At 31.3% G+C, this 16342-nt stretch overlaps 1 protein-coding gene across 1 annotated transcript; it reads left to right on the forward strand.

The window, feature by feature from the left end:
• Positions 1-7093: 7093 nt before the first annotated feature.
• Positions 7094-10264, forward strand: LOC107856202 (subtilisin-like protease SBT1.8). Its single transcript, XM_016701189.2, has 2 exons — positions 7094-7909; positions 8530-10264. The coding sequence occupies exons 1-2, from the start codon at positions 7219-7221 to the stop codon at positions 10152-10154; spliced, it is 2316 nt and encodes a 771-aa protein (XP_016556675.1). The 5' UTR covers positions 7094-7218; the 3' UTR covers positions 10155-10264.
• Positions 10265-16342: the final 6078 nt, after the last annotated feature.

Genomic DNA, 16342 nt, shown 5'->3' on the forward strand with positions numbered 1-16342 from the left:
AAGCATGGACCAACAATGGAAACCAGGTCATCACGATCACTCGACTTGTCTTTTTCTTTTTGGGTGTGTGAGGTGCTTTTTTTGGGTCAGAGTAGGTATAACTTGAGAATGAGAAGGAGGATAACATTTTAGTCCGGTAACTATGGCAAACTCCTTCCAACCAAAACAAATAGGCATGCCACAATAATTTATCCACACCTCATCCATCTTATCTTTGTTTTTATACATAAACCTGCGCTTGAGAAGATCATATACCATTTTCATCTGGAAATAAGCATTGTTGTCCTCCGACAAATCAAGATATTGCCCAAAGCAGCTTTCTTTGAAATAAGAATCCAATTTTTATTCTCAAAGTATTTTTCTGAAGGCGTCAAAAGATTTTCCCATGACTGACTTAACCACGAGATCACCCTTTAAATCTGTGGCACCATCGCACTACATTCTCACAGGATACGATCAATGCTGAAGGTTTTGACCAACTCTTCGACGGAAGGGCTATTAGCATTTGGATCATCTCTTTTGAAAGATTCCTCTTCCTCGTGTTCATTATCTTCTGCTCCCGATTGAGATAACGCTTGTGAAGCAAGCTCATATAGTGGTGGATGTAGCTGAGCTGCTGCACTTGTTCCTTTACGTGGACTTGATTCGATTTCTTTTCTTTTGGGAGCTATGTTATCTTAAATTAACAGAAAAATAACATAGATTATAATTTATTAATGCATAACAGTAATATAACAGTTCCAACAGACAACTAATCTGTTGCACCAGGTATGTTATCTGTTGCAACATATAACCGACCTGTTGCAATGAATGAGTAATCTGTAGGAACCATAAAAATAGTACTATCTGTTGCACCTGGTATTTTATCTAATGCAACACATAACTGACCCGTTGCAATGAATGAGTAATTCATTGGAAACTATAAAAACTGATCACTAATCTGTTGCACCAGGTATTTTATCTGTTGCAATATATAACCGACCTGTTGTAACTGATGAGTAAATCATTAGAATGAATAAAAATAGATCATTAATCTATTACACCAGGTATGTTATCTGTTGAAACAGATAACCGGCCTATTGCAATGGATGAGTAAATCATTGGAAAAAATAAAAACAGTCCTAATCTGTTACAAAATGAAGAGTAAACCATTGGAAATAATAAAAATAGATCACTAATCAGTTATCTGTTGGATCAATATTGTTTAGATTTCTTTCAAACAGAAGAGTCGTCTGTCGCAACAAATGAATGATCTGTTAGATTGTTCACCTATTGCAACAAATTTTCATAGTTGCATTAGATTTTCATAGTTGCATCAAAATTTTCATCTGTTGCATTAGATTTTCATCTGTTGCATCATCTGTTTCATTTATTACATCAGATGTTTCAGCTGTTGCAATACCATTTCTACCAAGACAAATAACAAATCAACCCAGCAACACCAACACATCACACACACATACACTAAGAACATCAATTGTGAAAAAAAATCACCAATAAATTCGAATCAACAGTACGACAACAAGAAGAAGAAATACAGAAATACCAAAAATTATTATTTTATTCAGTCCACATTTCAATACCAGAAGAGTAGTTGGATCAAGTTTCTCTGTTTCTTCATAATTTTTTACCTGTGAAAAAGGAAATGGGAGGATGAAGAATTTGAAGTTTTTGTCGCTGGAGATGTATTCACGTCGATTGACGGTTGAATGTCGAAAAGAAACTAGCCCAATTATTTATCACCGGAGATTGAAGGGAGAAATTTTGCAGAACTGTTGGTTGGAAGAGAGTTGAAGAAAGAGAGTGATTGATTTGGATTAAAGAGGGGTGTGAGTTGGGTTGATTTGTATTTTTGAAAAGATTAGAAAGTTTTAAAAATATTAATCAAGTCCACAATTAACTTAATTAAGTTTTCTAATGATGTTTGACCTTATCTGTTGGTCAATGTCACCAATCCTTTATTCAAGACTTAAAAGACACCTTTCCTTTAATTTTCTCTTGTCACATAGGCATATCTATAAGTCTCTTTTATATATATACTAGTAAACTGATCCGCGCTTCGCGCGATTATGAAAAAGGGTAAAATATTAATAATATTATTAAATATAATTTATATAATTTAATTTAATGAATTGTTTAGTAGACTTCTAACATATTGATTTTGTAGAGGTAAATGTTTGACCAGTAATTATCAAACTTTTAATAAAGTCAAAAAGTTATAATTTTAAGCCAAAAGAAGCTATAAACTTATGACAAACAAAAACTCATATAAAAATAAAATAAAGAGAAATGATAGGAAGAACATATTAAAAAATTAATAAAGCGACTCATTTTTACAACCTCAATCATCATGTAAAAAAAATAGAAGAAAAAATATGTGAAATTAATGAACAATCTTTTGAGTTTTTATCGATATCCACTCACATAATACCGAACACCACTTAATAGTCTTCATTTAATTTTTCGACTGAGCATGAATATAAAAAATATCAAAAACATAACAACTTAAAAGAAATAATGCGACCATTTCTAAAAAGTCTTACAATGCCTCTATTTAAGGACTAACAATTAACAATATATAACAAAAGAGATTCAAAGAACAATACTTAACCGCATGCCTACATCTATATAATGGATATTCTGTGTTAGTGTTTGGGTGTATTCAAATTTCTTTGTTTGTCTATGTATTTTGTATTTGTTAAAATTGAATTCTGAATTTTAGTATTAGTTTGTAATGCTTGATTTTTCAAATCTGAATATTTTATTTCCTAAATTTTCTATAATTGTATTCAATTTTTTCTATTTGACTCTATCTTTTTTAATTTTCAAAAACAAAAATACACATATCTTTAGTTTTCTCAAGTATATACATTTTTAATATAAAAAATAAATAATGCAACATCACTCTTACGGCTTTAATCATTAAAAATTAAAATAAAAAATATATGAATTGATGCTCAATCTTTATAACTCTTGTCGATATTCACTATTACAAGTTAATCACCACTAAATAGCCTTCACCTTATACCTCAAGTCAAAATTTAACATGGATGTTATAAACATCGAAAATATTATAACGCCAAAATGTAATGCGATTAATGTTTACAATGTCTTATAATATTTTTATTTGTAAACTATAATATGAAATAATAAATAATGTCATGAATGTGACTATTAATTTTTTAGGGGTTATGATAATAAAAAATTTTGGTGACTTTTTAGTTTCTTAACATTTAATATTTAATATAATTAAGAGAAATAAATGAGTGATTTTTAGTTTATTTTAATCTAGAACATAAATGAGAAAAAAATAAAGAAAATCCCAAAAAGAGAATAAAGATAAACTTACTTCTTGACCAAAGAAAAATGCCATATCTTTTCTTTTATTCCTAGCTTTATTATTACCAGTAGATTGTATATTTAAAAAAAAAAAACTATATAACGAAATATCAATAAATTTTTATTTTTGCAATAAAATAATCAATTGAAGAGTATTTCATGTTTTCTTTTGATATAGACTGTAAATTTATGTTATAAAGTCTTGTTTTTAGAGAATACATATCTTATTTTTGGAGAACTAATCAATTAAAAATTCTAAAATAAACAACAATAAGTATATATACTTATATATATTTCTTAATCATTCAAACTTCTACTTTTTAAATGGGTTCAATTTTTTGTCACAACTTTTTTAATTGGCTAACATAGTTTAATGTTAGGTTATGAGATAATTTTTTTTAAGAAAACATCTCAATTGGTTATATTTTAAGAAAACATACTCAATTGAGGCGTTTAATGGGTTGTACGGGTGATTAAGCAGATAAGAGGTTGATATTTTAAGAAAACATACTCAATTGAGGCGTTTAATTATGAAAGTTGAATTTTATATAAGAAAATATAATGAAAAATCAAGAGAATTAAAATTAAATAAATGTGAGCTTTAGTGATATACCACATAATTTAAATTAGAGAGAATTGAACAAAAAGAAGAAAAGTGCTCTATTACTTCTAAGTGCTTTATATGTTTCATTGCTTTCGATAATAGCCTTGAAAGTTCTTGATGTCAAATAATAAACCTTCATTCAGAATTTTCTTCAATCTGTACACCAGATTTTTCCTTATTTCAACATGTATTAAATTGATCTAGCCAAATAGAAACCTTAGTGACTATCCAAAGACATAATAAAAATTTTACAATTAATTAAAATGAGGCCAAAATACCTTCTAGTATAAAAATCATATCCAAAGTAATAAACTCAACTTGCTATTTCTCTCGGTACTAATGGATTCTCACATTCTAAAAACTCCCTCACAAGTCAATCGTTTCTACTACAATTTGTAAATCAAGAAAGGATTTTAAAAACATGTGTTGCATAGGTAAAAAGAACATGCATAAAAATATAATCTTCAGAAGGAACCAAAAAAAGAAAATCAAAAACAAACAAACAGAAAAAACATGTGACCTTTAAAATACGTGTTTCATTTGGTCTAGTGAGAAAATTCAAACAAAAAGTAGTAAGCAGAAACACAAAACTTAAGCAAATATTAACCTAAAAGGCCATATTGTTCCTTAAATTTGATTTGTACAACTTTATCTTTAATATATGCAAAGGAAGGTGAAAATGGACATTGTAGCAATATTGAAGAATTTTCAGATTATGCACTATCCCATTCTAATAGAGTATTATATATCCACTATAAGAAACCTTCCACATTACTAACTCCTTTACCTCTTCCTCATTCTTAAAATTATTATATAATTAATAGAGTTAAATATAGTGGCTTTTGAATTTTCTTTAAACACATAAATATTTAAATGGAGAAAAAACTTAATTTATGTCAAAAAAATCACAAAAAAGATAAATGAAATTAGAGGCTTCTATGGCATGCCACATAAGATGGACTAACATTCTCTTTTTATATATATATATATATATATATATATATATATATATATATATATATATATATTGATTTTCTTAATGATTGTGTCATATCAACAAAAGTCAAGTCATATGAAACGGATGTAGTAGAAAGTCGTGAAACACAAAAAATATATGCACATGCATGTACATACATATACACGCACTCAGGGGTGACTTAGTTGCAAACAAGTTATCCCAGGAATAGATATCCTGAAATAAGTTGTACCAACATGTATATGTGATAACTTATTCCATCCCCGTGGTATAAATAGTGGAAAAAACAATTTGAGATAAGCATCCAGTACCACCTCGAACTATGACCAAAGTTGGTACGACACACTCCAACTTCACAAGGGTCTTATTACCCCTGAACTCAGTTTTAGTGTATTTTTATCACCCTTTATGCTGACGTGATACTTTTATTACATAAAATGGTGTCAACGTCAAAGGTGTCATGTCAGCTAAAAAGATTGATAAAAGATGGCACGTCAACTAAAAAAATAATAAAAATACGCTAAAATTTAGCTCGGGGGTAATAGGGCCCTCTTGAAGTTGGAATGTATTGTCACAAATTCGGTCATAATCCAGGAGGGTACTAGATGTTTTACTCAAATGATTTTTAAACTAACTAATACCTCTAATCAAGCACTGGATAAATTATATCTGATACTTCACACCAAACGATTCTTTAATACATATAATATTGAGATAACAGTCTTAAAAAAATAATATTAAATTGTGACAAATTCATAAAAAAATTATAATTTTACTTATAATTTTTATAAATTTAAATAAAATATTATAAATGCCTAAGTTAAAATATATATATATATTATATATAATACAAAAAAATATTATAAATATATAAGATTAAAATTATAAGAGTAAAATGGACATTACATGGAATAAAGGGGAGTATCTTATATATTTATAATACTTATAATATTTTATACCTCCATTATACTTTGAATACATATATGCCCCATCATCATGCTTTGAGTACGTACACACCCTGTAATTTATATTTTAGCTTATATATACCCTTAGCCCAAACAAAATAACATGTGACATAATCTCAAAATATTTGTCTGATTTTAATTTATTTTATACCTAAAATTGAAAAACCCACCAACCATTCATTACCCAAACCCAATTATACCTGAGTCCCATTTTTTATTTTTAGACTAGAAACACCCAGCAATACATGGACCATTTTTTCCATAATCGTGAACATTGAATCCACCATTACCGTCGGCCCTTTCATGATCAACACTCTTTCTTCATTAACACCACCTCAACTCCATCCCTTTACTCCGTTCAAACCACTGGCGAACAAGCTCAACAAAACAACAAACTCCAAGTAGCAATCTGCATCGGAAGCTTCGGTGAAGAGCCAAACACCACCATCAAATGATCGGAAAAATTCAATACCAACCGACAAAAACCAACAACAGCAAATCGATCGAACCTATTGGAGCTCCGAGCTCCGATCACGAGTAAATAAATTGGATTTTGGTAATCAATTTTTCAATCAAAGATTAGTTAATCACTGAAACTAATAATAATCACTGACGAAACTGATCATAAGTTTGTTGTGAAAGATTGCTCGAAGAAATTTGTAAAGACTGTTATGACTAAGAGATTTCTCGATTCGAAATTCATTGAACAAATTGATTACATTGGGATGATGTTTTCTTCAGGCAATTTTTATTTTGGGTCATGTTTTAATTAAGGTAGGTAATAAAGTTGACAGATTTTTATATTTCGGGTACAAAATAAATTAAAATCAGGTAATGTCTTGAGATCATGTCACATTTTATTTGAGCTAAGAGTATCTACAGTCCAAAATATAGATTATAGGGGTATATATATGTATATATTTTGATATATATATATATCAAAATATAATGGATGATATATATGTATTATTTAAGATAGTTCAGGAATGCATTTATAGTTTTTCTAATTTTTTAAAGTTGAATAGGAAGTTTGATTTTTTTTTTAAATTGAGGGAGAGAATTATAATATGAAATCGAATTTTCATCAACAAAGTAAAAATTTAAATAATTAATCAATTAAGCTACTAAGATTTGTGTGTGTGATGGGGAGAGTTTGATTTGGGAAAACGATTTTCACCTTTTTTTTTTTTTTTTCTTAAAAAAAGTTAATCTCAATTTATTAGTTGGATAAGGACGAATATGCTTTGTAACTCTTTTCTCTTTCACACCCAGCTAGTTATCTTCCTTCTTTGTTCTATTATGTCTCACTATTTCATTTGTCTTCTTTACTAATTATGGGAACTATACTGATCATCTTGTTATCCACCATAAACATACTCATCTTTCTCCACTCATCAACATCATCGTCGTCGTCATCATCATCATCATCCATTCTGATTCCCACAAAGAAAACCTACATTGTTCACATGAAACATCACCTCAAACCTCCATCATTCTCCACTCATCATCAATGGTACAAATCCCATCTCCAATCTCTCACTTCCCACGATAATTCTCTTCTCTATACTTACAAGATCGCTTATCATGGCTTCGCAGCAAGTCTGGAACCCTCTGAAGTTGAACTACTCCGTCAATCTGATTACGTTATTAATGTTTATGAAGATACTTTCTACTTCCCACAAACTACCCGTACCCCTGAATTTCTCGGCCTCGATAGGATTAATTTTTGGGCTGGACATACTTTACCAGAACTGAACAATGCTGCTCAAGATGTTATTATTGGGGTATTTGACAGTGGAATTTGGCCTGAATCTGAAAGTTTTAGTGATGTAGGTATGTCGAATGTGCCTTCTAGGTGGAGAGGAAAATGCCAATCGGTTCCTGATTTCGACCCGAATGTGCATTGCAATAGGAAACTTATAGGTGCTACATATTTTGTCGAAGGTTGTAAGCACTGCTCCGCGGAGATTCAATCGCCTCGGGACTATAATGGCCACGGCACACACACTGCGAGCACAGCTGCAGGTAGATGCTGATTCAGGATTTAAGTGACCGGTTTAATTAGTTATCCGATATTTATTGAAAATTTAGGGCAGTGTTTTTTTTCAAGTTCACGAAAAAAAGTTGTCATAAAATTGTTGAAATGTTTGGAAGTTGAAAAGTAAGAAAAAACTGTTTTTACAATTTTCATTTCAAATAAATCACAAAATTTTAAAGACACTCTAATTTATATTCATGGCCAAACAAGACGCTAATTTTCAAATATTATTTTCACTTTCAAAACAAAAATATATTGTTACAACCGACTCCTTAGTACTTCCTCTCTCCTAATTTATGTGGCACAATTATAACTTCGAAATTCAAACTTCTAAATTTTGCCTGTAAATTTGAACATAGAAACTTTTAAGTTTTTTGAAATAAAAATTTTATATTTAAAAGAGTGTAAAAAATATTATAAATTATAATAGTTAATAAATTAAAATATATAAAAGACAAAAAAATTTTGGTCAAGGAAAAATTTACTTACTGTCGAAATTCCAACCGAGCTCCATAACTTGGGGCGGAAGAGTATTTTTCACACATGTATATCCAAGTTTCGCGTTAAATATATAGTATTCACCTGAACTCGTATATATTACATGCAGGATCAATTGTGGCAAATGCTAGCCTTTTCGGCTATGCTAAAGGAATTGCTCGAGGTATGGCACCACAAGCTCGTATAGCGAGCTATAAAGTGTGCTGGAATGAAATTTGTGCAGGATCAGATATTCTTGCTGCATTCGACCGTGCAATTATGGATGGTGTTGATGTATTGTCTCTGTCATTGTCTAGTAATTCGACGACTTATTACAGCGACGCCGTTGCTCTTGGTGCTTTTGCCGCTGTTGAGAAAGGAATTCTCGTGTCGTGTTCAGCTGGAAATGCTGGTCCTTGGGAATCAACAGTAACAAACACGGCTCCGTGGGTCATTACTGTTGGTGCTGCAACTCTTGACAGGGATTTTCCAGCTACTGTTACTCTTGGTAATGGTCAAAAACTTCAAGGGGTGTCGTTGTACAGTGGAAAATTAGAAATGGAAGATAAGTTGCTGAGCTTATTTTACCAAAAAGGAGGAAACTTATCTAGCAATTTGTGCCTTCGCGGTTCACTTGATCAAAAAATGGTTGGTGGAAAAGTAGTGTTGTGTGACAGGGGAGTCAATTATAGAGTTGAGAAGGGACTTGTGGTGAAAGAAGCCAATGGGGTAGGGATGATATTAGCCAATACACCGGAATGGGGAGAGGAGTTACTCGCGGATAGCCACTTATTACCTGCAGTGGTTGTTGGGAGGAAGGCGGGGGATGTAATAAGAGAATATGTGAAAACAGAAAAAAATCCAACCGTTGTTCTCAGCTTTGGAGGAACAGTGTTGAAGGTGAAACCATCCCCTGTTATGGCTACATTTAGCTCAAGAGGTCCAAATCCAATTGCTCCCCAGATATTAAAGCCTGATATTATTGGCCCTGGTGTGAACATCTTGGCAGCTTGGCCTGAAACTCTAGGACCAACTTCATTTGATGTCGATAGGCGAAAGACCTCATTCAACATCATGTCTGGCACTTCTATGTCTTGTCCTCATGTTACAGGAGTTGCTGCATTGGTAAAAGCTGTACATCCGGAATGGAGTCCAAGTGCGATCAAATCAGCAATCATGACAACCGCATACACTCAAGATAACACCAACTCCTCATTTCGTGATTCTGCGGTAGACGGTACATTTTCCAATCCGTTGGCTCATGGATCAGGCCATGTGAATCCTCAAAAAGCACTCTCCCCTGGACTCGTATACAATATTAGGATTCGGGATCATATCAAGTTCTTGTGCTCTTTGAACTACTCCATGGATGAAATACAATCAATTGTAAAAAGACTCAATTTCACTTGCGCAAACAAGTTTGCGGATGCTGGGCAAATCAACTACCCTTCATTCTGTGTCTTGTTTGGGATAAATACAAAGAGGGTTGTTCGTTACACGCGAGAAGTGACCAATGTTGGAGCTGCAGGGTCAGTGTATGAAGTAGCCATCGATGCACCTTCATCTGTCGTGGTATTGGTGAAGCCACAAAAGCTTGTATTCAAGAAAGTAGGAGAGAAGCTACATTACACAGTGACATTTGTGTCCAAGAAAGACGTTAAACCAGGAAATGCATTTGGTTGGATTTCTTGGAACAATGCTAAACATGAAGTGAGAAGTCCAGTTACATATTCCTGGATGATACATCTCAATTAGATTGGTAACATTAAGATTTGCCTGTAGGATGTTCTTCCTATTAACTGTACAACAACTAGAGAGATGTGTGCCGTTTAAATGGAGATGAAATATCTACCAACTTTATCACAGCTAGGTGGAAAAAAGGGTTCCATACTTCCTTCTAGAATTATACATATTATGAAAATAGATATATATATACGGTTGAATTACTTACTACTAATAATGAGAGGGAATAAGCAGCCAGTAGGTCGACGTCTCTTCTTGTGCCGCCAGCTTCAACTGTTTTAATCGTGATTTTACTATATCATTTTTAATTAATTATTATAACTTATTTACGTATTAAAAAATTTATATTAATTATATTTATAATTTACTTATGTATAAGAGGCAATTGAGAGGAGCTTTCCGTCGTCCTCCTTGCTGACCAATTCAGCTGCTTGCTTCGTGATTTTACTATGTCACTTTTAATTAATTATCACATGTTATTTAAATTAAAAAATTAATAATATTTAATAAAAAATAAAATACACATTTATGATATGTCTGCTTTAGCTGCTTCAATTGTTATTTTACTATATCACCCCTAATTAATTATTGTAAGTTATCTAAGTATTTAAAAAATTATTATAAAGTCATTTAAGTATTAAAAAATTAATAATATTTAATATTAAATCAACTTGGTATCTTATATGTGATTCACTTAATTTTTTTCATAGGTATTTTTGTAGTAATTTTGTTATAAAAATTTTAATTAGTTATTATACATTTTAGACATGCCTGCTTCATTGCTTCAATCATGATTTTACTATATCACCCCTAATTAATTATTACGGTCATCTAAACACTGTGTCATTTAAATAGAAATGGAAGAAAAAATAATATAAATCACAATAATTAAAAAATTAAATTATTTAAAAAATATAATTGACTATGAATGACACAAATTTTTTAATATGGAATGTATAATATATTATTTGGAAATTACTTAAATTTTTTTATAAATTACAATAGTTAATGGTTTATAATATCTAAAAAAATATACTCTGTCATATATTTAAAAAATTACTACAAATCACAATAATTAACAATTTTAATAATTTAAAGGTCAATCTGTCTACTTTGGCACAACTTCATTGGTCCTTTCCCTTGCTTTCATTTTTTTCATCAATTTAAATTTGTTTGTCTTATGTTGTTTATCTGGTATATATTTCAACAAATGTGCGAAAAAATTCCTATAAATCATAATAATTAATAACTTAAAAAATTTAAAAAATGTAAAATATTTGGCTGACTCTCAAAACAATATCAGTATCATTTAAATTGAAATAGAAGAAAGAATATTATAAATCACACTAATTAAAATTTTAAATTATATTTAAAATATAATTGACTATTGATGCCACAATATTTTGGACAAGGAGAGTAACATATATCATTTGTAAAGTACATAACAAGTATTATAAATTATAATATTTAACAACTTAAGATATCTAAGAAAATTAATCTGTTATATATTAAAAAAATATTATAGATCATAATAATTAACAACTTAAAAAATTTAAAAGATCTAAAATATTTGATTGATTCTCGAAATTATATCAGTGCCACTTAAATTGGAATAACTAAAAGTATAATTGACTATCAATGCTACAAAAATTTGGACAAGGAGAGTAACATGTATTATTTAAAAATTAAATAAAAAGTACTATAATTACAATAGTTAATACTCCCTCCGTCCCATTTACCCGTCGCAAATTTTCTAATCTGGTGTTTCATTTTACTTGTTCCTTTTTACTTATCAAGACAAGACAATTTTTTTTCCATATTTTACCCTTTGCATTAATTACTTTTTCTTTAAATTAAAATGTAAACATCATTTAATAGGGGTACTCTGGTAATCTAGCCATGTTATTTATTATTTTTCTTAATAGTTGTGCCATCCCAATTTGGGACAAATAAAATGGGACGGAGGGAGTAGCTTAAATATCTTTTAAAAAAATTAATCTGTTACATATTTCAAAATAAAAAATAAAATAAAAAAAATAAATCACAATAATTAACAACTTAATTTTTTTTAAATATATAAAATATTTGGTTAATTTTCAAATTATATTAGGGCCACTTAAATAGGAATAAAGAAGAGGTATTATAAATCTCAATAATAGAAAATTTAAATTATTTTTAAAATATAATTGACTATCAATGTCACAAAAGTTTGACCAAGGAGAGTAACATGTATTATTTGAAAATTAAGTAAAAATCTTATAAATTACAATAGTTAACAACTTAAAATAACTAAAGCATATTAAAAATATAATTGATTATCTAAATTATATTTGTGTCACATAAATTGAGACTAAAAAATAATATATATTGGGCCCGTGCTGGCACGGGCCTTCGACATCTAGTTTTCTTGATACAAGAGAAAATTTTAATGAAGTGGCAAAGTGACACCATAGCTTAGGATAATAGACCACGTCGGCAAAACAAAAGAGAAGTATTGGGTACATAAATAAGCATGTTTTACACTATAGCAACACATTTTAAAGTTGTGCGGCTTTTTTTAAGATAAAAAATTAACTTAGTTTGCGTACATTTTAAGGGTATACATGGTTGCAAGGTTGGTAGAGAACCATAGTATATCTCAAGACCAACAAATGTTAAATGATGATGTGAAAGGAAGGATATGGATATTCCAGATATAGAAAGTGTAGGTGAACAAGTTCCTACTTCTGCAGTTGCAAGCAATACATTGGAAGCTACATAACCTAGTCTAGTCATGCTCAAGAGGGTGAAACTGATTCTTTTATAAAGGTTTGTCGTTCAAGAATAAGCAAGAACTAGACGTTGAACTGAAAATTTCTTGTGTGAAGAAAGACGTGAAGAAAGATTTTAGGTTGACAAAAGTGATCAACTTGCATTCTATGTATTATGTCAGAAGTGTACATCTTAAGTACAAGTGGTTGCTGATAGCCATGAAGCTTAAAAGTTCTGATAGGGCACACATGTGGTTCACAATATCTTGCGAGCCATAACCCACATGCTACAACAAAATTCATTGGTCAATACTTTAAAGATCGGTGCCCTGAAGATAAATAACCATCTATAAAAGATTTGGAGAACTCTATCCGTATTGAATTGGGTTGCTAAGTAAGTTATTGAAATGTTTGGAAGGGTAGTGAGATTGCAAAATCTTCGGCAAGGGGGACATATAAGAATGGATATGGAGTGTTTGATGTGTGTATAGTTACATGCTTAGGACATCAAATTTAGGAAGTCACACAACCTTGAAGGTTGGAGAAAATGGGTAACAACCTGAGACTACCCTGGATGTCACAAGGTGCTTAGGACTACAAGTGGCCCTGAAGCTAAACATAAGCGGAAGCTGTAAGATCATAAATCTAAACTGAATTAAATAAAACAATCGTAATAATACTGATAACTGAAAAACATCTACTAAATCTAAACAAGCCTCGAACATAGTGAAGAGTCACTTGGACAGGCCTAACTTATTCGAAAACCATGAAGTCTAAAATAAATATAAACTGAACTACTGAAAGGAAAACATAAATTCAAGTCCTCAAAACATGAGGAATCACCTACTGACGAAAAGTAGGAAAAGGTGATCATGACTAATCATGATGCTTAGGACGAACACCAAAACCTACATAATAATAGGATCTAGAGCACAAAGTGTATGTGGTCAGTACTTCTGAAATGTACTTAGTATATGAGGATGCATGAAATATGTAACAAATGATACATATCGTAGGATGAAAACATACATGCCAAGTGTATACAGACTCACTATGCTTCATGAATTAAATTAGAAGCTAAAATTTCATAAAGCATAAAGTAGTAAAGCATAATATAGTAAAATTAGTGAGTCGTTACACTTAATTTCTAAAACCAAAGTTTCTATAGGAGATTCTCTTAATTGACATAAATCATATGAGAAATATGGAGTTTAACATATACGTCATTGGAAGACCGCAATGTACCTTTTTAGAATATAAAGCCATAATTTTGGGAGAGTTACATGGGGTGAAAAGATAGTCTTGCACTAAATTTTAAAAGAGAAATGCAAAAAAATACAGGCATAGAGGCATTGGGCACGCTGCACACCCTAATACGCAAGAGGAGGTTGTGTGTCATGACTCCTAATGCACAGGAGTGGCTTGTGCTCTACGCCGCCCATCGTGATAGCCAACCAGTCACCATTTTTATTTTGCTATATGATGCGAGGCCCAAAGAGGAGGTCCCCGTGTGCGATGCCTGATGTCGCCTCAATTACACCTCTAAAAAAATCATAAAGTAGTCATTGTCAAATATAGAACCTAACTAGGTTGGGGTCGATCCTATAGGGTTTAGGTCAAAATATAAAAAAAGATGAACGTCAAGGCAATTAATAACAATTTCCAGTAAAAGGAGGGGATTTGACAATAAAGGGCTTAATAGTAACAGTTGTTGATTTGTCAGATTTATGATCAGTATAAAAGCACTAGGACTGTGTTACCAAATAACTTTATAACTCCATAGGTTCTTTATACTTTGTAACTCCTCTCGGTGTTCAAAATGCAGAATTAATAGGTTATGTATACTTAAAATAACTTTACGCTCTTGTCTAAGCAATATCCTCAAGTAAGTTATCTTTTTTCCCGAGCCTGTGTTACTAACCCCTATCTTGGATCCCAGATAGCTATCCTGAATTATCGACTCAAGCTATTAAGTAGAGGTTGGTAGCTTTAAGTCTATGTTGTTTATTCTCTTTCCCATCTATTCTCTTTTTCCTATCTATATTCTTCCTTTAGTCCTGATTAAAGATAAGGCGAGTTCCAATGTTGCGTATCGTCATAAAGAAATCAAACCAAAGGAAATAATAATACATATATGAACATCGATTGAAGATTTATTCCATATTATTAATTCTATTTTGTTAATCCGTCATGGTTTTTACAACCTTAGTTATGGTATTTATCTACTCCTAATTGCAAGAACACAAGAAGAAATCTAATATACAAATATAATCATGCACTTACAATGATGAAATAATAAACTCCAAAATCCCACTTTGAATTAAAGCCATAAAATTGATGTTTGTGTGATTTCAAAGCCAAGAATATGCCTTAGAACCTTACAAGAAGGTAACAAAATATAATCTAATATAATAAACTGAATAAGAGTATTTATAGACAAAATAAAACTAATCCTAAAGAAAACAAGAAATCTGAGTTAGTCATGTCAGACGAGTGGAAGATACGAGCATGGTTTGATTCCACGATCATCCTTTTGGTTCTCATAATTTGCTCATGGACTTTGCTATCTTCAGGTCTTAAATTTTATAACCCTCTGTATGACTCCATGACTTCTACCTATGACCATACAATATGGTTATCTAATCGTCCTACACTTCAACTTATGCAAACTGCAAATTTTGAGTTCCTTCCCGCGACTTCATGGTAGGATCATGACTTCTAGGCACGATCCTAGAATCACTCATCTGGCCATCTTCACACTTAGCTTCTGCAACCTTGATTTCAAATCTCTTTCCCACGATCAGGTTGTATGATTGTATGATCATGGTACAATCGTGAGAGCCTTTGTCTGGTTGACTTCTAAGAATTAGTCTGCTGCTTCTTACTATGAAAGCCTGGCTATCATTTTAGTCACTACCTATCCATTCATCCAAAATTAGTCCAAGATATCACACTAATAATATTAATGCCATGATGATATCCAAACATTGGTTACAGTTAAAGTAAGCATACATATAACACATAAAAATAAATTTTTGGAGGGGTATTATTTAAATCATTCAAAATAAATTTGCATTCTCTTTTTAGTTCGACTGCACCAAGTCTTCTCAATTTTCTCTAAGTTACACACATAACAAAAATTTTCAAAAACATAAAATAAAAGTACCTAAATATGTTGGCTCTAACTAAGATAGCACAACTGAGGAAAAAAACACGACAATAAAAGCCCTTAGCTGTAGTATACCCTTACCCCCAACTTGGAAATCATACAATTACCCATTGCACAAAAACTAAGAAATATAAAAATAAGGGTAAGAGACATACCTGGGATGCACTAGATGCCTGTCATGCTCTGATTTGGTAGAGTCACAAATGGGAACTCACCGATCTCCTTAGCTTTCATTGCCTGAGCTTTGGATAGGGCTTTCTCAGATAAGTTGGCACCGGTGG

The sequence above is a fragment of the Capsicum annuum genome, chromosome 8 (genome assembly GCF_002878395.1).
Source record: "Capsicum annuum cultivar UCD-10X-F1 chromosome 8, UCD10Xv1.1, whole genome shotgun sequence".
NCBI classification, from domain to species: Eukaryota; Viridiplantae; Streptophyta; class Magnoliopsida; order Solanales; family Solanaceae; genus Capsicum; species Capsicum annuum.